We start from the raw sequence: 24,060 nt of genomic DNA, 5'->3' as shown, positions 1-24,060 counted from the left end.
ATACTGCATGATTATAACCATTGAGGGGCTCTGAGTAGAATCAGGTGGAGAAGCAGTACAGGGCAGTGGAAAAAACTTCAGTCCCATAAACCGTCTCTGCCTCTTACAGCTCCCCAACAGGTGAAACAGAGAATTCCCTTTATTTCTCACTATTAAAGGACACTTCAGTAATAATCCATGGTCTGGGTTAGTTTAGGGTAAAATGGGAAGCATTAAACACTGTGTTTACATAGGCATGGTATTATGAAAGACTCCAATGAGTTCCCATTCAGCCCTTTCAGAAAGGCAGAGAGGTTCTGGAGTTAATCAGCAAGGCCTGGGCTCAAATCCCAGCTCTGATGCTGGTATCTTTCTGAGCTGGCAAGCTACCCAAATCTTGTTTCCGATTGAACTGGGTCTGAGGGAGATGATGATTATAAAGTACCTAGGACAGAGCCAAGCACAGAGCACATAATCAATATCAGAGAAGACATTCCTTTCCCCAAGAGTGCCAGCAGTGACAACTTTCTACCAACTGGCTCTCAAAACAGGGTTCTTGTGCTGGAAAAGCCTCCTTTAACGTCCCCTAGCTGTTGCTAGACTTCCCAACGCCAACGGCACACTTACTGGGAGTTCTTAGTATCACCCGACTCTGAGCTTTGCCTTCCAACTGGGATACCTCATTTATCATGTGGATTATCGTCCTGATTCATAAATGAAGATAGCCTAACCCCTTGGGTATGAGGCTACTTAAGTGACAATACAGTGTATCTACTAGGATTATTCCGCCCAATGTCCTTTTAATAATTACTGGGAGGAAGGCATTCAGTACAAAGAACCATGTTTACAATTTGGTTATCTGGTTACATCGTGCTTAAGATAAAGTTTAAGATGCAGGCACATTAAAGAGGAGAATACTGGTTCAAAACCCATAAACCCTACAACTTTGAAACTGCTTGGCTTCGCGACAAGAGAACTGAGAAAGGGCATGGCTAATTCAGTACATAGCATCTTCTAAAATTACTGAAATAAAGACTACATACCCCACATAAGTATTTTCAAACAGATGAATTTTGGGAAGAAGCCTTAAAACATAACTAGTTAACTTATTTGTTTCTTGGTATTACTTTCTCTCTTAATTACTAGCCGTAAGACACTCATAACACTTGACTTAAAGGGCATAATTAAAACTGTTCTTGGAAGCATTTATATTACATTTTTCTGGTAAATTATTATGTTTAGCTTCATAACATTTTTGAATCTATGTACTAACAGGCTGTATTATAAAAGTATTCTGAGGGCGGCCCGGTGGCTCAGCGGTTTAACGCCGCCTTCGGCCTGGGGTGTGATCCTAGAGACCCGGTATTGAGTCCCATGTCAGGCTCCCTGCATGGGGCCCGCTTCTCCCTCTGCCTTGTCTCTGCCTGCCTCTCTGTCATAATAAATAAATAAATAAATAAATAAATAAATAAATAAATAAATAAATAAATAAATAAATAAATAAAATATTTTTTTAAAAAAAGTATTCTGAAATACCAGAAGCAAAAAATATTCAAAATTATAGATAATAATGAAGAAATCAACCCTAGAGTGAATGAAGCTTTATCCTTAAACCTTAAATGTTTTATCCTTAAACCTTAAATGTTTCGGCTTCTTATTAATGCAGCTCTTGTTAATCTGAATGCACTCCAATCACGTAACACTAGATCTTGCTAACAAATTGGGATTAACTTCCTACATGTAGGTCTGTGTTTACCATGTCCTTCATATAAAACTTTTCTTTTTAAAATAAAATTCATTCCCCTCTGCTAGTGACTCTTATTCTCACAGGTGCAGACTCTTTACACAATGATTTCCTAGGACTAAATTAATTTCTTTAATTTGCTTTAAATTTGAAGGCAAGAATACTTAATGAGCAATGAGATAATTCAGGATAACATTATGATGACAATTCTCTCTCGGGAAATTAGAAGAGTCACAGCATGGACTCAATAAACTCTCCAGAGAGAAAATTATATCCTGATAATTCCTAGTGGTATTGTTATCAATGATCTAATATACAAGCCAGTATTAATTACAGTATTTAACATCATTAATAAGGTTTTCATTCATATTACCAATTATGCAAGTTAATAAACTGCTTTATAGTTTATATTAATATTATTAGATACCTCCAAAATTTAAGAGTAACAAACTTCAAAATGCCCTTCAAGTTTATTTAGCAATAAAGCTCACGCTATGATCTTGAATATATTACTTGTCACCAGACTACTCAAACTAGAATAGTCTTTTAACAATATTTAACACAACTCCATCAAATACTATTTTCTACACACTTCACTGGAAACCACAAAACAGGAAAACACCACGTGTACCAGCAAAGTCTAATGACCCATGCTTTTTTCACATTTGAAAAATTATCTCCCTAAAATTTCTTGAAATATTTCAAAGGTAACCAATTCCTGAAGATATTAAGTCTTGGAGATTTGCAACCAGTTTGAACAATTTGCCATTAATCATTATAACTGGCTTTTTATCAGAGGAGGAAATTCATTATAGCAAAAGAAAAATGAATGACCCAATATAACTAATTATCTAGTTAAACATTTGTAAGACCCTGGTATTTGTATCATTTAATCATCATTAGTTATACTACCTAGCGTAATAATTAGTATATCTAAATTATGTAACCAAAAATACAATCTTTCTGACCTTATTATGAGCAGAATAGCTGATTAATGACAAAGATACTCCCATCTCTCCCACTCTCCCATGAGCATCACCAGCTATACCTGGTAAAATTAAATACGGGAGGAACACAGAGATAGAGACAGGGAGAAATAGAGGAAAGAGGTCTTCTAACATTTATTCATTTTTCCCACAAGTATTAACAGGGGAGGGGATATAAACAAATGAATACATAATACAAAAACAATAAAAAGTAAACAAACACGTAAGAGTATCTAATATTTATTCCACATACTCAAGTGCTATGCAGAGAAATATAATAGAGTGATATATTGAAAAATGAGTGGATGGTTATTTTAGATGGAGTAATTTAGGGATGACCTTACTGAGGAGGTGACATTTACACTGCAATTAAAAGACCACAGGAAAGGAAGCAGCAGAAAGAACATCTTGACATAGTGTCAAAGGAATTGCTGACAAATTGAATATGAGAAGTGAGGGACAGAGAGAAATCAAGGATAAATCACAGATTTTTGGCTTGAGCATGTAGATGGATCTTGATGCCATTTCCTGGGATAAACAAGATGAAAGGAGAGAGTTTGGGCAGAAGGTAGACAATAAAAATGTAATAAAGATTATAATATGATATAAGAAGAACCAATGAGTAGAGAAACCCGTAGGCCAAGGAATACCTGGCAGAAAGCAGTCACTATCATAGTCATGGCTGACACGGTCACCATCACCATCAACTAGTGAGCGCTATGTACTGAACAGCATACTGCAGAAAGCTCCATGTAAACTCTATGAAGTAAAAAAATATTATTCTTCTCATTTATTAATAAGTTTTATAGATGTCAAATAACTCACTCTCCCTCACATAGCTAGAAAGGGAGAGATCCAAGAATTCATCCTAGACCACCTGTCTTCACATCTCCTGCTCTCAACCACCACACTACCCAGCCAGTCCTTCTGTTTCCTTCCAGCAACTCTACAGATAAATGCTGGTGTTCCACAGGGTACTATCCTTGGCCTTCTCTTCTTCTTTACTTGTTCACTCTGGGCAATCTAACTCATTGTTTAATCTCAATCATTTATTGGTTCTGGAAGTTTGTGTTGAATTGATTCCAGGTATCCCTCATACCCTCCATTGGACATTCTATCATAACTCTCCTAGAAACTCCTCCTCAATCCCCCCCTTGTTCTCCCTTGATCTACATCCCTTTGATCTATACTTAATGAGATCCAGTCAAGAAAGAAAAAGAAATAATGCATAATTAAGTTTATTTTATATAAATGTGGCTGATAAAAGAGGTACTTATCAAAATTTCTAAATATAAAAAATATTTGCTTTGTGAATATTTAAAGTGAGAAAGTTGAAACATTACCATAGTCAGATGAAAAAAATCATAATATTCACATAATAATGACATAAAGGAAGACAAAATATAAAGATATCCTAAAATGTACTAATTTTTAAACATTTTAATTCCAGTACCTAACATACAATGTCATATTCTTTTCAGATGTACAAAACAGTGACTCAACAATTCTATTTTTGCTCCAGGGCTCATTACGGTAAGTGTACGCTGAATCCCCTTCACCTATTTCACCCATCCCCCCACACTCCTCCCCTCTGATAACCATCTGTTTTTGTTCTATATAGGAAGAGTCTGTTCTTTGGTTCGTCCTCTCCCCCCCGCCTTTGTTTTGTTTCTTATAAATCATGTATGATTGAAATCCTATGGTAAATGTCTTTCTCTGATGGACTTATTTCACTTAGGATTATACTTTCTAGATCCATCCATGTTGTTGCAAATACCAGGATTTCACTCTTCTTTTTGGCTGAATAATATTCCATTATACATATATACCACCTCTTCTTTATTCATTCATCGATCCATGGGCACGTAGATTGCTTCCATAATTTGGTGATTGTAAATAATGCCACAGTAAACAGAGGGGTGCATGAGTCCCTTTAAATCAGTGTTTTTGTACCCTTTGGGTAAATAGTAATTTGATTACTGGATCATGGGGGTAATTCTATTTTTAATTTTTTGAAGAACTTCCATACCGTCTTCCATAGTGGCTGCACCAATTTGCATTCCCACCAACATTTCAAACGGATTCCTGTTTCTCCATACCCTTGCCAACTGTTTTTTTTTTTTTTTTAATTTTTGCTATTCTGAGAGGTGTGAGGTAGGATCTCATTGTGGTTTTGATTTGCATTTCCCTGATAATGAATGATGCTGAACATCTTTTCATGTGTCTGCTGGCCATCTGTATGTCTTCTCTGAAGAAATATCTGTTCATGTCTTCTTCTGCCCATTTTTAAATTGAATTATTAGTTTTTGGGGAGTTGAGTTATATAAGTTCTTTGTATATTTTGGATACTCTTTATCAGATACGTCATTCGCAAATATCTGTTTCCATTCAGGTAGGCTGTCTTTTAGTTTTGTTTCCCTTGCTGGGCAGAAGCTTTTTATTTTGATGTGATCCTAGTAGTTTATTTTTGCTTTTGTTTCCCTTGCCTCAGAAGACATATCTAGAAAAATGTTGCTACACCTAATGTCACAGAAATTACTACCTGTGCTCTCTTCTAGGATTTTAATAGCTTCAGGTCTCACATTAAGGCCCTTATTAGTTCATTTTTAGTTTATTTTCATGTTTGGTATAAGAGTATGGGTCCAATTTCATTCTTTTGCATGTTGCTGTCCAGTTTTCCCAATGCCATTTGTGGAAGGACTGTCTTTTTCCCATTGCATGTTCTTGCCTCCTTCATCCAAGATTAACATGATATAATTGGGGGTTTATTTTTGGGTTTTCTATTCCTTTGCATCAAACCATGTGTTTGTTTTTGTGCCGGTACTATATTGTTTTGATTACTACAGATTTGTAATATAATTTGAAGTCTGGAATTGCGATACCTCCAGTTTTGGGTTTGTTTTTGTTTTCAAGATTCCTTTGTATATTCGAGGTATTTTATGGTTCATACAAATTTGGGGTTGTTTGTTCTAGTTCTGTAATATTTTGGTATTTTGATAGGGATTGCATTAAATCTGTAGATGTAGCACAGACATTCTGACAATACTTGGTCTTTCAATCCATGAGCATGGCACGTCTTTTCATTTCTTTGTGTTGTCTTCAATTTCTTTCATCAGTGTTTATTAGTTTTCAGAGTACAAATCTTTCACCTCTTTGGTTAAGATTATTCCTAGGTATTTTATTAGAGTGCAACTATAAATAGGATTGTTTCAATTTCTCTTTCCATTGCCTTATTATTAGTGTATAGAAAATCAAAAGATTTCTGTACATAAATTGTATATCCTACAACATTACTGAATTCATTTATCAGTTCAAATAGTTTTTTGGTGGTCTTTAGGGTTTTCTATACATTGTATCATGTTATCTCCAAATGGGAAAAGTTTTACTTCTTCCTTACCAATTCTGATGCCTTTAATTCCCTTCTCTTGTCTGACTGCTGTGGCTATGACTTCAGTACCACTTCGAATAAAAGTTGTGGGAGTGGACATCCTTGTCTGTTCCTGACCTTAGGGGAAAGCTATTTTTTGGTCTGTTTGTTGTTTACTTGTTTGTTTACCAGTGAGCATGATGATTTCTCTGCATTGACTGAAATGATCATATGGTTTTTATCCCTTCTCTTATTGATGTGATGTACCACAATGATTTGCAAATATTGAACCACGCATGCATCCAAGAATAAATCCTACTTGACAGTGGTTGAATGACTTTTTTAACGTATTGTTTAATGTGGTTTGCTAATACTTTGGTCAAGAAATTTGCATCTGTGTTCCTCAAAAATACTGGCCTGTAACACTCTTTTTTGTTGTGCCTTTATGTGGTTTTGAAATCAGGGTAGTGCTGGCCTCATAGAATGATTTTGGAAGTTTTCCTTTCTCTTTTATTTCTTGGAATAATTTGAGAAGAATAAGTATTAACTCTTCTTTAAATGTTTGGTAGAATTCACTGGTGAAGCTGTTTGGTCCCAGACTTGTGTTTGTTGGGAAGTTTTGATTACTAATTCAATTTCTTTGTTGGTAATTGATCTGTTTAAATTTTCTATTTCCTCCTGTTTCAGTTTTGGTAGGTTATACGTTCTAGGAATTTATCCATTTCTTCTAGACTATTCAGTTTGTTGGCATATAATTTTTCATAATATTCTCTTTCAATCCTTTGTATTTCTGTGCTGTCAGTTGTTATTTTTCTTTTGTTTCTAATTTTCTCTCTCTTTTGCTTTGTTTGGTTTGGTTTGGTTTTTTAATGAGTCTGGCTAGAGGTTTATCAATTTTGTTATCTTTTCAAAGAACCAGGCCCTGATTTCATTGAACTGTTCTATTATTTTTTAAGTTTCTACATCATTTCTTTATTATTTCCTTATGTTGGATTTGGGTTTTATTCTTTTTCTAGCTTCTTTAGGTGTAAGGTTAGGTTGTTTGAGATTTTTCTTGCTTCTTGAGGTAGGCATGGAATAGTATAAATTTCCCTCTTAACTGCTTTTGCTACATCCCAAAGATTTTGGGATGTTGTCCAAATTTCATTTTCATTTGTCATTTGTTCATTTCATGTCATTTGTCATTTCATTTGTTTTTTTTAAATTTCCTCCTTGATTTTGGTTGACCCATTCATTGTTTCATAGCACGCTTATTTAACCTCCATGTATTTCTGCTCTTTCCGGATTTTCTTACGGTTGATTTCTAGTTTCATTGCACAGTGGTCAGAAGTTTAACTCTGATTTTTTGAAATCATTGAGACTTCCTTTGTGACCTATTCTAGAGAATGTTCTGTATGGACTTGAAAAAAAATGTGTATCCTGCTGTTTTAGGAGAATATTATGAATTTATTTATTAAATCCATCTGGCCCAGTGTGTCAAAGCCAGTTTTCTTGTTGATTTTCTGTTTAATCTTTCCACTGATTTAAGTAGGTTTAAAAGTCCTCTACTATTATCGTATTATTACCAATTAGTTCCTTCATTTTTTTGTATATATATATTTTTTTCTTATTGAAGTTCAATTTGCCAACATACAGTATAACACCCAGTGCTCATCCCATCAAGTGCCCTCTTCAGTGCCTGTCACCCAGTTACCCCGTCTCACCTCTCCTTTCACTTCCCCTTGTTCGTTTCCCAATTAGTTCCTTTATATTTGTTAATTAACTCTTTTATATATTTGGGTGCTCCCATGTTGGGTGCATAAATATTTACAATTGTTATGTCTTCTTGTTGGACTGTTTGATAAACTGTTCTTCTTTGTCTCTGGTTATAGTCCTTGTTTTAAAATCAATTTTGTTTGATATAAGTTTTGCTACCTCAACTTTCTTTTCACATCAGTTTGCATCATATATATTTCTCTATCCCCTTACTTTCAAATTGCAAGTGTCTTCAGGTCTGAAATGAATCTCTTATGGGCAGCATATAGATGGGTCTTGTTTTTATACCCATTCCATCATCCTACGTCTTTTGATTGGACCATTTAATTTAGTCCATTTACATTCAAAGTAATTATTGATAGGGATATATTTATTTTCATTTTGTTACTGGTTTTTGTTTTTTGTAGATCTTCTCTGTTCTTTTCTTCTTTTGCTCTCTTTTTTCACAAGTTTTCTTTCTTTAGTGATATACTTGAATTCCTTTCTCTTTATTTTTTCATTATCTATATTGATTTTTGATTTGTGGTTACCATTAGGTTTGTAATCTTCTGCACAGAGCAGTCTATCTTAAGTTAATGGTTGTTTAAGTTTGAAACCATTCCGTATTCTAGGCTGTATCTCCAAGAGCTGTTTATTGTGCTGTCTCTCGAAGGGTGGGGGAATCAGCTTCCTACGCCTTCTAGGCTCTCTCAGAGCTGAGCCTACTGATTTTTAAAATTCCAGACTTTAAGTACTGCTGCTTGAATGGACTCAGTAAATTTGGCCACTCTGACTTTCAATGCCAAATGCTATGGGAGTTATCGTCACCCTGCAGGCTTCCCAGTGTGACAGTCAGTCTATTTCTCACTATGCTCACCCTGACCATGCCTGTGGTTCCCTCCCTCCCACAGGGTTTAGCTTCTCCTCTGCATCTCTGCCCTTCCTACCCTCGTCAATGTGGCCTCTTCTCTCTACTTAGTTGTGGTTTGTTCTGTCAGTTTGGGTTGTTTTCTGGGTATTTACACTGATATGAGTGCTATCTAGCTATATCCATGGTACAAGGTGAGTTTAGGGTCCTCTAACTCTGCCATCTTCCCTGGAAGTAACATGACTGAATTCTAACAAATAGAACCCATAATTCAATGTTGCTCTTCAAAACAGGTACCATGGTAGGATATAAACTTACTCCAGGAAGGCTTCTAATACTTAAACTAGGTTTGAAATTCCTTCTTTAGAATTGTAACCTGTTTGTGAACCATATGAAAATTATTGATCAAAAAAAAAAAAAAAAAGAAAAGAAAATTATTGATCTTATTTTAGAAGATAATCCATTTTGGTCAAAAGAAAAAAACCAACACTACTTACTTTTTTCACTAACACAAATTCTTGGCTCCAAAGTATTTTGGAACACTTCTGCATATCAAATATACCCTCAAAAATTGAATGATTTTCATCACTGTAATTATTAATTATATATTTCAGGCACTGAATGCAGTTCCAAATAAAAGTGGAAAACTATTTTAATTAACGTTGGGCTCATCTTTCCCAAATAACTCTGAACAGATTGTTCAAACTGAAAGACAGCAAATGAAAGAATCTTAAAAATATATATATATATTTATTTATTTACTTATTTTAGGGGGTGGGGGTGGGGAGGAGAGCACAAAGGGGAGGGGCAGAGGGAAAGGAAGAAAGAATCCAAAGCAGACACCATGCTGAGTGCAGAGCCCAATGTGCAGCTCAATCTCACCACCTTGAGATCATGCCCTGAGCCAAAACCAAGAGTAAGACACTTTACCAACTATACCACTCAGGTGTCTCAGATGAAAGAATCTTTACTGTATTCTTACGTTTTTAAATCATCTAACTTCCTCAAAGTATTTCCTTTAAAATTTGAGGAACACTTACCCCTAGGTAGGTAAACATGAACAATCTAAATTCAAAATTAAACCAAACTTCAAATATTTTGAAATTATTTTTCATTACAACATAGTCTTCTCCTAAAATAATTCTGAAGTTACTAAAATCTATAGAATATTAACATAATATAGTTTGATTAATATTTAGCTGGTAAAGAAGTATAAGTTAACTTTCATTTAGAGATTAATTCATTCACCCAACATTACTGAGTAGCAATTATCTACTATCATTGACATAAAACATGGTCCACAAAAGTGAACAGTGCATTGCTGATATAACATGTTCTTTTTTAAAAATTAAAATATAATTGCTGTACAATGTTATGTTAGTTTCAGGTTTATAACATATTAATTCAACAATTCTATACACTACTCAATGCTCACCACAATATGTATTAGTCACCATCTGTCACCAACTTTATTACAATATTACTGGCTATATTCCCTATCCAGTACTTTTCATCTCTGTGACTTACTTGTTTTATATAACTAGAAATTTGTACTTCTTAGTCTCTTCACTTATTTTGTCCATCCCCTCACCTACTTCCCCTCTGGCAACCACCATTTGTTCTCTGTTTTTAAGAGTTTGTTTTTTTGATTGTTTGCTCATTTGTTCTGTTTTTCAGATTCCACATATAAGTGAAATCATATGGTATTTTTCTTTCTCTACTGGACTTATTTCATTTAGCATAATACCCTATAAGCCCATTCACAATGTCATAAATGGCAAGATCACACCCCATCTTCTTTATCCATTCACCTATAAATGAACACTTGGGTTGTTTTCATATGTTGGCTATTATAAATAATGCAATAAACATTGTTTTTTTGCAATATAAATATAGGGATGCATGTATCTTTTCAAAGTATAACCTTATTTATGGGAAGCATATTAGTAAATGGAACTACTCAATAATCACTATATTTCTGAGAGTAATTTTTTGTTGTCTTCCAAATTATACACTTCCTATACTGTAACACTTTCCCTAGTATCTCTATCATGAAATGTAGTTTATATAACATTATAATGAGGCTTTATGCTCATTATGTTCCATTAGTGACTAAATATCCTTGAATACCATTACCTAGCTACCTTAGACTTGGAGGTGAAAGCATGGTATAAGCAAGATATGACTGAATCTGAGTTCAAATAAGAAATGATACAAATCATAGTTGGAGAAGTAAAAGGAGACCAGAAGATGCAAGACACTACATCATATAAGAAAATGCAGAATTCACCCCAAGAGCAATAGAAAGCAACCCTTTAAGGAGCATAAGATAATGAAATGTACACTTTAAAAGGATAACTCACGCTACAATGTAAAGAATGGGCTAGAAATGGTAAAGTGAAAGGTAAAGAGCTCAGTTACAAGTTTCTGCAATAATCTGTAAAAGATGAAAACAATCTAAACTAGAATGGCATAGTCAGGATATAGAGAATTAGCAGATCAATAGCTTGTTTAGGAAATCAAAAAAAAAAATCAAGAGAACATGGAAATTGCCTAAACATAAGATATTAGATTCCCTTGTTTGTAGTTTGGTAACCAGATAGATGGTGGTAATAATTACAAGCAAAAGCTCAACCTTGGACAAAATATAATAAATTTCATCTTGAAGACTAGGAGCTTGAGGTACCTATAAAAAGAGCAAGAGTCATGGTGATTAAGATCAAACTGGCCAGGAAATGTATGAGGAGCTTTCTCTGTGAAAGCTAAAGAATTACTAGCTTGGAGTCAGACAACCTTGGGTCAAATCTCAGTTCTACCACTTCCTAGCTATGTTACCATAGTCAAATTAATTTGTCTGAGCCTCCATCTCTTATTTGTTAAGTGTGAAAAATAATGTTTCATATGTTATCTACCAGAAATAAATGAAGCGGGATCCCTGGGTGGCGCAGCGATTTGGCGCCTGCCTTTGGCTCAGGGCGCGATCGTGGAGACCCAAGATCGAGTCCCACGTCGGGCTCCCGGTGCGTGGAGCCTGCTTCTCCCTCTGCCTGTGTCTCTGCCTCTCTCTCTCTCTCTCTCTCTCTCTCTCTGTGTGTGACTATCACAAATATATAAAAATTAAAAAAAAAAGAAATAAATGAAGCAATGTATTCAAAACGCTTAGCACAAGGTAGGAATATTATGGTATATGGTAGGAATATTAGGAATTCGATAATCGGTAGGTGCCAATAGTAGCGGCAGTACCACTACCCTGGACAAAAGCAGGATGAAGGTGGTAAGACAGTGAATCAGGTGGTCAAGTTTTCAACTAACATGAGGGGTGATGAGGAGGGCAGAAGATAACAGCTATCAGAAAGATGAAAATTCCTTAGATGGGGAGCAGAAGGCTCAGTATAGCTTGTTTCACCACCTCCTACTCCCCCCCCCCCAAAAAAAGGATGTGGTGCTCAGAAAGAGTTACTGTGGATGGAAAAGGCTGCTGTTGCTTGCTCCTGATTCTTATAGTTTATGGCTATTAGAGAACAAGTAGCCTCTACATCAGAGGGTTATGGGGAAAAAGCAGTGTCCTTGGAGGAAAGGGGTACATTCCAGTTAAAAAAAAAAAGAAGTAAAAAAAAAAAAAAAGCTGAATAAGAAATGAGGGATGTAGATGGAACCTCATAAAATGAAACAGAAATTCTGTAGGTATTTGCACATTTTAATATTCTTATTCAAAAAAGTAGTGCTTCAAAAGAGAAAACTGATTTCATGCCAAGTTTATATTCATTCAACAAGTATTTACTGAATGTCTACTCTGTGCCTGGATGCCATTCTAGGGACTAGGGATAAAGGTTATATCCTAGGAGAACAATGACAATGAACAAAATAAAGAGTGATAAGGTGATAAATTCTATGAAAAAAAAATACGGCAGCAATGGCATACTGGGTTGGCGTGAAATTTCAATTTTCATTTAATGATCCCAGAAGTGGTATTTAAATATATACTTGAAGAAGATGAGTGAGCTGAGAAATTACTAGAAGGTTTTAAACAGTCATGATTTGACTATAATGTTATATTTTATATTTAAATTTTGTAAAATTTTGTAATGGCTTCTGTGTTGAGAGGAGTAAAGAGAGGCAAGGGTGGAAGCAGAGACCAAGTAGGAAGCTATCACAGTAAGGTATGTGAAAAACTAAAATAATTTTGACCACAGTGGTAGCAGAGAGTAAGAAGTATTCCAATTCTAAATATTTTTTAAAGTCAGAGCCTATGGGATCTGTTAACAGGTTAGATGTAAAATGACAGGGATGGGCGGTAGTCTGGAATGTTCCTAAAAATTTTAGCCTAGCAACTGAAAGAATGGACTACCCACTAATTGTGATAGAGAAGGCTGCAGACAGAACAGTTTTAGGATGAATATTCAGAGGTCAGTTTCAGATATGTTAGAGTTGAGACATGCAAATCTGTTTTCAAGTATGCAAGTGGATACATGAGTTTGGAATTCTAGACAGAGGTCTGGGTTGAGACATAAATTTGAGAGGCACCAGCATAAGATCATATTTAGAATCCTGAACTGTTAAGAGGTTCAGAAGCGGAGGAGAAATTAGCAAAGGAGGGAACACCAAGACAAGCAAAAAACAAAGTTCTTGGAAGCTAAGCAGGGAACAGGCTTCAAAGAAAAAGTATGATCAACTCTATCAAATGCAGCTGGTAAGTCAGGAAGATGAGGCCTGAGGACAGACAGCTGGATGGAGCAACATGGGAAGCACAATCCTGGCAAGAGCAGTTTCAGCAGCATAGTCAGGGAGAAAGCACTACTGGAGTACATTTCAGAGAGTGAAAGGAGAAATGAGACAAAACTACAAATAAATCTTTCTAGGAACTTTGCAATAAAAGGCAGCAGAGAAATAGGTCAATAGCTGTGGAGAAGGAGGACTTCAAACGCTGTTTTTTGAGTTGCACTGGTTTGGTTTGTTGTTTGATGGAAGAAGTAACAGCACAATCGTATATAATGGGAAGGACTCAGTAAAGAAAGCGGAAATAAGCAGGGGATGGAAATGAGATCTGGTGCTCATGGGAGCGCTGGCCTTTGAGAACAACTGGCTCAGTTCATCTGATAACAGAAACGGCAGATCACATGAGTACAGATTCTGGGAGGAAGATATCCATGGCAGGAATCTGTGGGCGATCTCTTCTGATTCAGTTTTTCTTTAAGTGAAGTAGGAAGCAAGGGTGTTAGCTGAGAGTGAGAATGGGGAACAAAGTAATGGGGGCTGAGGAGAGAAAAGATGAAGTAGTCACTGAGGAGCCGGGTGAGCCGGATATGGCTGCTGACACATATAATTAAGGTTTACTTGATGTTCATGGACATGAACTGAAACTATGGCAAGAGTCTTCTTTCCTCAAAATAGCTGCTGCTCATTCTCCTCTGCGTTTACCAATAAAGCTATTCAATGAATTAAACTGTGAAAAGGAGAATATTACACCTAAAGTTGTAAAAAAAAAAAAAAAAAAACGCCTCAAAATAGAAGCCCTATTTAATGCTGTAAGATAGGTACCTTGGCGAAATCAATTTATCATAATAATTTAAATGAGCACTTTACAAAGAAATTCTATAAGCTAAAGAGAGGGACGCCTGGGTGGCTCCACAGACGTTGAGCATCTTCCCATGTTGAGCATCTGCCTTTGGCTCAGGGCGTGATCCTGGAGTCCCGGGATCAAGCCCCACGTCAGACTCTCTGCATGGAGCCCACTTCTCTCTCTGCCTATGTCTCTGCCTTTCTGTGTCTCTCTCATGAATAAATAAATAAAATCTTAAAAAAAAAAAAAAGATAAGCTAAGAGGAGAAGGTAATATAGTTACCATGTCTAAAAATTCTACCCACTCAGTAGAGTCCACAGGGGACTGCTTCACTCTGGCCCACAACACACCTTGATCACTAGCCTGACATTCTGTGAGGTAAATCTCCTCTCACCTCTCCATACTCCTTCCACAGAGATGCAAAACTAAAGTGGATTGTAGTTTGGGCTGCCATGAAGCTTAAAGGAATGGTCAGTCTACCTTACTGCTTGGATTGGAAAACTGTAAGACCAGATTCTCATATCTTCCAAGCTGTAAAATAAGGACTATTTTTCTACCTGTAGATGTGGGATGCTTTCCCTCCTTAATAGGTAGCCAAAGCATAACAGCAGATATCTACAAATTAACAAATAATAATTATAATCTAAACCCTGAAGATTACAATTAAAATTAATCCTTCTAATCACTCCCAGAAATTAGACTTGTACCAATTAATAACTGTTTATATTTAAATTTAGGATAAAAATGTAAATGTACCATAGCCCTCTTCAATCAATGACCACTAATTAAAATACTCACAAAAGGTAGTTGTAAACTTCCCTTGTTTAAAATTAGTCTCAGAGTAGAAAGTAAACATTTTACTATTTATCTGTCAATATTTTGTACACAGTCTGTATTTTTTTAAGAAGTTCAGCCCAATCCATTGTTCCACAAATAAGAGTCCTAAAGCAATGAGAATACATAGAATAAAAATCTAGTCAAAATTCCCTTGCAGTATCTTCTAGGCTTTAGTGGAAGGAATCAAAGGAGAGAAGAAGGAAGGAAAAGAAGGTAAGGGAAAAAATGGAAGCTGATAGAACAAATTTTCCCTAAATTCAAGAGAAGGACAGTAATACAAAAACACATTTGAAGAGATACATAAATCTCACAATCTAAAACTAAAAAGAAAGAAAGAAAAGAAAGGAAAGAAAGAAAAGAAAGAAAGAAAGAAAAGAAAGAAAAGAAAGAAAGAAACTCCTACACTAAAAATGAGACCAGATATTATGCATCATGGGGTTAGAGTATTCATCTCGGAACAAGGAAAGATACACCAAGAATATACATCACTCATCATTGTAACAGGGCATAATTGGTATTTGACACTCAGAAAGCTGACTTCCCTGGATTTCTGTTTATGTCCACATCATATTAGCATTACAAAAGTGAAAGAAGTCACTTGGCTAACCATATGTTGCCATATCACCCCGGTTATTCAGGCCAATGGCGTGGAACAAAACAAAAGAAGCTTGTCAACCCCGAGCACACTGTCCTTTCCCAGCCCTTTAAAATAACGCTGCTGAGAGCGGTAACATTCTTCAAAGACTTAATAAGCAGTAACGCCTATAAGCTCTTGTCAGGTAATCTTTCTTTCACTATCTCACACTATCAGTCTGAATGCAGGGATGGGGGGGGTACAAAATCCTTCTCCCTTCCCCCCACCTGCCACAGACAGCTAGGACCTGGGATGACACTTGCCTGCTTCCAACAGGGCGAGAGGTCCACCCACACAGGAGCAGCAGCAGGAGGCACAAGCTAAAGCGAACAGTGTGAAAAGAGATGCAGAACCACGTATATAATCTGGAAATTTATGCTGTGTGGCAGCCTGTGTCTCATAGGAAAACAATGACTTTCATTTTTGCCTCCTACTGCCACTCCGACCTTTCTTGGTTGGTGACTCAGTAGGAGGCAAAAATGAAAGTGCTTTTTTTTCTCCCCCCTTTGAAACTTACGGCTGTTCCAAACTGTGGATTTCAAAATCATAACATGAACTGCCTAATTTTCAGAACTGCTTCTTTTACTGTCTTCACTAGAAACAATAGAGTGTGAAACAATAGTGTTGGCCTTGATGTGTAAAAATGGCTCTAGGAGTCTATCTTAGAATCTACCTATCTTAAGTTTCTATCTATCTGAATACTTAGAAGTTGCTTAGTACAATCTCGGGAATTTATGACCAGAACACAAAACATGGACAGATTTTAAAAAAAACAAGCATCTTGAAATTAAAACTACTGGATACTGTGTATTAACTAACTGGAATTTAACTAAACCTTAAAAATAAAGAAATTAAAATACTTGCCTTACTTTAAGCTAAAGGGTCTCTTTTCTGAATACAGAGAATTCAGGTAAGTATAACAAAGAAAAGCAATGTAAAATTCAGTTAGGTAAAGGGCTAATCTAAACATCTTAATTTGAAGGAGTCCCTGGTTGGCTACAATTACGTATTCTTACTGAGGCCCTGCTCCACGTGAGGAAGGGCAGTACCACAGGGCACCCAAAGTAAGAGACAGTCCTCTTCCTCAAGGAGGGTTTAACCCAATAGAGGTAAGGAAATGTCCACAGAGAACACAAAGGTGTCCGAACTACCAGAAGACATGCAAAGAATGTGTATCATCAGGCTTCCAAGAAAAGATATTACATTCAGAAAATCAGAAATAGCTTCATGATGGAAATGGTATTTTAGGTGGTGCTGGAAAGATGAGCAGGTTTTCAAAAACCAGAGAGAAAAATGAGGGTGCAAACTGAACAAAATCACAGAGGCAGAAAAGGTAGTTTATGTGTATGCAGTACTTTCTGAACAGTGTTTTAGATACCAATCTGGGAGAGGTCAATAGGTGTGCTTAAAAAAAGGGGTCCCACAGTCAAATAAGGGTGAAAAACACTACACCCTAGGTCCTCCTCTTTGAAATTTAAAATGCGCTTCGTAATATTAGAATAAGAAAGTCTCTGAGCAAGGATGGTCAAAAAGTAACTGTCAGTACAAGTCCCCCCAAACCTGTATGACTACACAACTCATTTTTTTTATTTTATTTATTTATTCATGAGAGACACACACACACAGAGTGAGAGAGAGAGGCACAGACACAGGCAGAGGGAGAAGCAGGCTCCATGCAGGGAGCCTGACGTGGGACTCGATCCCGGGTCTCCAGGACCACACCCGGGACTGAAGGTGGCGCTAAGCCACTGAGCCACGCGGGCTGCCCTACACAACTCATTTGAAAGAACATTCATCAATTCTTCAATTTCAGAATTACTATATAAGCAAAACTGAGGTAAGATAAGCAGAGTAAATTTGAGACTATTACAGAATGCGTCAAACAAAAATCAAAAACTGTGGCCTTTATGAATGCCTACAAAAATGAGGTTTTGCCCCTCCATGGGGGTATTTATTATTCCAAAGATATCATTACATATTGAGCTTAATGGCAAGCTTTGTATAAAACATTTTTTTCTTCATTTTGTTACCAAAAAAACAAGCAACCACCTAACAGAAGAAATATACTACTCGTCAGAGAACATGAGAAAAGTAGCAATAATGCAAGGCGGTTGTGGGTAAGGCAGGATCAGTCAGCCAAAGCAAAGACAGGCAACAAATACACAGTCACCTCCACAAGCTGGGTACAGCCTCACCTGTGTTCTTTTTTTTCCGTAAGTCTATTATTAACTCTCAAAGCCTACAGGTCTTTGATTCAATAAAGCAAAAATCTAAAGTTCCTCTTTTGTTTTTTTTAATGTTCGTACATGAGAACTAAGTATTCTAAAACACTACTTAAAAATATACACAACTCTAAAACTTGGACATGCATAATTAGCACTTTTTTGGCTTATTTCCCTAAAGGAACTGTAATTTTATTTACACACACACACACACACACACACACACCAGCCTTCATTAGACCAAGTTACCTGGGGTTGGAACTGGGGAACAGGTGGCCCTTGCATTCCTTGTGATTGCTCATCCATTGTCTGAAGCAACAGGAACTTTAGAACTCTGCAAAAACATAAAGTTGAAATGTAAATAATGTATCATTACCAACTCTTCTTGCTCATCATATGCCCCAGGCTTATATTCAATTAGATTTAACCTAGTTTTTCAAAAAGTATCCATTAAGATATCCCATACTCTTATGTTCAGCTAACACAAATAGTATGCACTCTCTCAACTAAGTCCATTTCTCCATAGTAGTATTATGTCCTTAGAAAATCCTATTTTGTGAGATGAAATTCTCTCCTTTCCATTATACCTTAGAGACCAAACAGGCTTCCCCTTCCCCTTGCCAAGATGCGAAGACAATTACCATGATAAGCTTCCACATTCCCATGTGGTAAATGTTATACAACTAAAATGCATCCCACCTTCATATTCTAAAAATGTTAGTACTTTTGTTATGTACGTCCAAAAATATAAAAATATATATATAATTCTTACTGTAATTTTTAGATTTAAGCTTAAAAGCCAGTCTTCCTATGAGTATGTTTATCTTTTTACACATTGCTTGTAATTAAAAATATCCATCCATTAACTCAGTAAACATAAGCTGAAAACTAATTTTGTATCACCTACTGCACAAGGCTCAAGAATTGAATGACAAACAAGACACAGCTATTTCCCTACCCAACACTTTTTCTCCACAATGTCAAGAGTATTTCTAGGTTCCTTATAAATGTTATTTTGTAACTAAAATATAACTTACGGGTTTAAAAAAAACAAACTAGGATTCATTTAAATGGGATTAACAGAGAAACTAAAACACATCCTCATTTCATTGTATTCTTTAAAAAGCAGTTAAAAAAATGGATCATTTGTATTGTAAATATTTCCTTCCATTCTGTAACTTGTCTATTTTAAAACCTTTCTAATGGCATCTTTCAATTAACTAATGAACAGAAATTCATAAATTTAATATAGTCTAATCAATCTTTTCCTTTACAATATCATTGTGTACTATTTAAGAATTAGTCCCCTACTCTAATATCTCATAGATCTCTTCTAACATAAGCCTTATTGTTTTATCTTTCACATTTAGATCTATAACTGACCTGGAATTAAATTTTTGTATGACACAAGGTAAAGTCAATATTTAGGTTTTTTTCTATATGGATATCCAATTGATTTCACATCATATATTGAAATAGTCTTTACTCCACCTCCCACTACACTACTACTATGTCATCCTTGCCATATATCAAATGACACCATACTTAAATTCATACATACACACACACACACTGCAACCTTGCTAAACTCATTTATTCAAGTAGATTTTTGGAGATTCTTGCCCCATTGTAATGACTAGAACTTCCAGTACAATGAACCTAAGTAGAGAGCAAACATCCTTTTATGATTCCTTTCAGGGTTGGGGAGGAAAGATTTTATGTCACCCTTCATGGTTCTTCTAGCTGCTGTAAGAATCAAATTGACATGAGACAGGTTAACAAGAGAAAGGTTTGATAACATATATATCTTCTATATACATAGGAGCAACTCAGGGAAATTGAGCAGCTCCCCAACCTGGTCAAAGCCATCAACATAAATACTGCCTTCAGCTAAAGACAAAGATGTTGGGAGTCACTTGTGGGAAGTTACCAGGAAAAGCACAGTAAACAACAGTAAGGTTGCTATGCAGATTTAACTCATTGCCATCTCTCGGAATTTCTCATCAATTTCTAGGAATTGAGTCAAACCCTCTTTCTGGTACAGCAAGGGAGACCTCTTACAAATGGGAGATTTTTCTTATAAATGTCTCATACAAAAGGATAATTTATAGTTGGTTTTTAGAGCTTTTCCTGTGTTTGCAGTATCGTTAACCAGCTTAAAATAATCAATATGTCAAAGACATATATCTTAGAAAAATATGATCCCTTACAAAAGCATCCTTCACATTAATGTAAGATGTACATTTTTCGTAGATGTCTTAATTTATCAGGTTGAGACACTGTCCTCTATTCTTACTTTGCTAAAATATTTTTTAAAAAATAGATGTTAAATTTCTGTCAAATGCTTTTTCTGTATCTGAGATGATTATATAGCTTTTTTTAAAAATATATATATATATAGCTTTTTTTGTTTGTTAAAATGTTGAAGTATGGTGACTCATTTTTTAATGTTAAGCTGGTATTCATTTCTGAGATGAACTTCATTTGGTCATGACATATAATCATATTTATCTATTTTTGGATTGGATTTTATATACTGTTAGATCCAAGGAGGGGAGGAGAGGAAAGGAGAAAGAGAACTCTGGTAATGAATTAAAATCTTTTACTGTGAAATCCAAATCATTAAAATCAGCATTTCATATCTAGTGTCCCACAGTGTCCCACATCTAGTATCACAAAATACTCCGTGAAAAAAAGGGTTTCCAGGTCAAAGACCTCTACGAAATACTACTTACAATATAAATCACTATTAGAGCCTCATAATAAATAATGGCATTTTAAAGGATCCAAGCAGGCCTGCAGCTGATAAAAAACAAACTCATTTAAAACCTCACTTATGTTTAACTTAATCATAAAATGCTTTCTTTGTGTAACATTCTCTAATATCCCACAATTTGACTAATCCTAAGAGCACAGTTGAGAAATTTGTGCTAGCTTATAATATAATAAAGTGGACTTTATCATACCTATCAATGAATGACAATGTCGAAGTCAACAAAATTATGAAGGAAGGAAGCCAAAGTAAGACAAAACAAAACAAAAAACCGAAACAAAAAAACCATAAAAATCAAAGAAACCATATAAGTGATTTAACCTAACACTCTGCATAACAGAGTATTCATTTCTACAGTATCCTTGACAAAGGTCAAAATGCCTATGCTTAGAAATTTAACATCTGTATGAAATTCTCGTATTAAGTGTAAGCTTAATATGTACAATGAATAAAAAGCAACAAAATTTTCTTTGCATAATATCTAACATGGTTCTATGTGTCACTAGATTCTTAATGCTATTAGAAAAGAATGTGTCAAGGCTTATTATATACTTCATATGATTATTATATTATCAAATGCCAGAAATATTCATATTTTATCTCCACTAGTCTCATCATAAATAAAAACACATTTTAATATGCAAGATATGTTAGCTATGTATTCAACCTTCTAGATTATTAATTCCATATCGCAGGGACCTGTATGTGTCATCCATAGCTGTATCCCCAGTGCTTAGGTCAACGCTTGGCACAAAATAGGTGCTGAATCAATACTGATTTAATGAATGAATGCATGTATGTCTGTCATAAAAACATCAAATAATTATTATTACAGTTTAATAAGTCTAAAGTCATTGTGAGGAAATCATGATCAAATTCATAATCAATTCACCAAATTGGGCAACCAATCTTTAATCAAAAAAGGCTGCCCAAAGAAGGTACTGCCTAAATTGGGTTTAAATAATGAAGAGGAAAAGTTTAACAAGGTTTAGATGAGCCAAGGAAGAGAAGAATTCTGGGAATTGGAAAAAAACACATCAAAATACCCAAAAGCAGAGCACAACATCTTATAAAGTAGGTTCAAATTAAAGTTGGCAGGTAGTAGGAGATAGGTGGTGGAGAGTTTGTAGTGGCAGGTAGAAGGAGATAGGTGGTGGAGAGTTTGTAGTAGAAGGTTACCTTAACAACAAAGAGGTGTCAGCTCATGAAAAAAATTACGATATTTACTTTATTCAGTTGGTACAAGAGAGTTAATGTTGGGTGTCAAGCACCTAAGAGAGAGAATTCCACTACTTGTGAAAGACAGTCTTTCTTGTCATGTGACAGAGTAGAGGAGTTCACAAACATAAGCAAGAACAGTTACGAAGTTATGGCAACAGGGGTGCCTTGGTGGCTCAGTGGTTGGGCGTCTGCCTTTGGCTCAGGGCATGATCCCGGAGTCCTGGGATCGAGTCCCACATCGGGCTCCCTGCAAGGAGCCTGCTTCTCCCTCAGCCTGTGTTTCTGCCTCTCTCTCTGTGTCTCTCATGAATAAATAAATAAAATCTTTTAAAAAAGAAAAGAAGAAGTTGTTATGGCAACAGTCAAGAGATGATAAGGCCCCTCACCAAGGTCCTCTTGACCTCACCCAGATTTCAACACAACTGAGAATCTCACTTTCCTAAAATGTTCTGTGATCTCTTACTCTTCTGGCTTTTCTCCTACACTACAGCTGTTGTAAGTTCCTATTCCTACCTAATTTTTTTTTTCTTTGAGATAGAACAAATGAGAGAGAGCAAGAGCAAATGAGCAGGGGGGAGAGGGAGAAGCCCCCCCACTGCGGGGGTCACTCCCAGGACCCCCTAGGATCGTGACCTGAGCTGAAGGCAAATGCTTAAGGCGCCCCTGCTATCTAACATTTATATTGGAGTGCTCTAAGACTTAAATCTTTTTTTGGGGGGGGGGCGCACCTGGGTGGCTCAGTTGGTTGAGCATCTGATTCTTGGTTTGGGCTCAGGTCATGATCTCATGGGACAGGACATGGGACTAAGCCCTGTCCCAGGCCCTGGTCTCAGCTCAGTAGGGAGTCTGCCTGAAGATGCTTTCCCTCTACCTCTCTCCTGACTCGTATGCACATGCTCACACGTGCATTCTCTCCCCCTCCTTTCTAAACTAAATAAGTCTCTTTTAAACATATTTTTCTTTAAACCTGTCTCTGAAGTCATCCCATCCAGTCCGATGACTCTGAATACCATCTTTATATGATTATTATGAAATCTGTACCTCTACCACAGTCCTATGTTCTGAGCTCTGAGTTACAAACACCAATATCCAACTGTCTATATATCTCTACCGTGAATCAAGAATTCCATCTCCCATCCTTCCAAAAAATAAATAAAATAATAAAATAATGCTCTTCCTCTAATATTCTTTATCTCTTTGTATGTATCACCATCTTCTCAGCTGGTCTGGCCCCTAAAATCTCAAGCTTCTGGGTTTTGGGGACTCTTTATCTGAGGACCCCAAAGACCTTTTGTGCCTGTGGGTCATGTTTCTATCAGTATTTCCCATAATCGAAATTAAAACTGAAAAATGATTAAAATACTTACTAATTCACTTACAAATAACAGCAATAACACGATTACATGTTTATGCAAATTTTTATGAAAAATATGAGAAGACATCATGGTCATAGTGATGAATATAACTTCTCTAAAATTCCAATTTTCACTTTAAAAGTTCAAATTTTGTCATTAGTGATAAATAATATCCAGTTGTTTTTTTCTTTAAATGACTGGCACTTAATTTTCAAGAGAATGTCCACAAAACACCCAAGTGTGAATAACCAAAGTCTTTCAGTCATTCTTCCAAGCAGAAATGGTGCTTGTAAAAAAAAAAAAAAAAAGAAATGGTGCTTGTGAAAACAGCAGCTGCTCAGCTTGCTCTTCAAACAACTGCACAAATGCTTTGCCTTGATACAATTTTGATTTGCTGCAATAGTACTAAGTATTCTTCCCATTTCATCACACATATTAAAAGACATGTACTCAAAAGTCGAGATTTGATAAAAAAATAGTAATACTCTTTAACTGCTTCACCAAAGACATTCAAAAATGAAAGTCAAGGGGCACCTGGGTGGCTAAGTCGGTTGAGTATTTACCTTCTGCTCAGGTCATAATCCCAGGGTCCTGGAATTGAGCCCCCCAACGACCTCCCTGCTCAGTGGGGAGACTGCTTCTCCCACTCCCTCTGCCTGCCACTTTCTCTGCTTGTGCTCTCTCCATTTAATTAATTAATTAATTAATTAATTAAAAATGAAAGTTGCATTTATTATAATTACAGAACATGTAAAGAATACAAAGGCTACTCTATACTAT

At 36.0% G+C, this 24,060-nt stretch overlaps 1 protein-coding gene across 8 annotated transcripts in view; it reads right to left on the bottom strand.

The window, feature by feature from the left end:
- Nucleotides 1-24,060, bottom strand: part of NEK7 (NIMA related kinase 7) — a 156,813-nt gene that overhangs the window by 75,701 nt on the left and 57,052 nt on the right. For all 8 annotated transcript variants that reach the window (XM_041758511.1, XM_041758519.1, XM_041758480.1 and 5 more), the window contains one exon: nt 18,181-18,265. In XM_041758511.1, the coding sequence (XP_041614445.1) occupies nt 18,181-18,237 (57 nt within the window). In that variant the 5' untranslated portion in view covers nt 18,238-18,265. The remainder of the gene's footprint in view (nt 1-18,180; nt 18,266-24,060) is intronic.

The sequence above is a fragment of the Vulpes lagopus genome, chromosome 1, assembly GCF_018345385.1.
Source record: "Vulpes lagopus strain Blue_001 chromosome 1, ASM1834538v1, whole genome shotgun sequence".
NCBI classification, from domain to species: domain Eukaryota; kingdom Metazoa; phylum Chordata; class Mammalia; order Carnivora; family Canidae; genus Vulpes; species Vulpes lagopus.
Note: the sequence above shows the minus strand (reverse complement) of the source record. Positions and strands in the feature narration are given on the sequence as shown.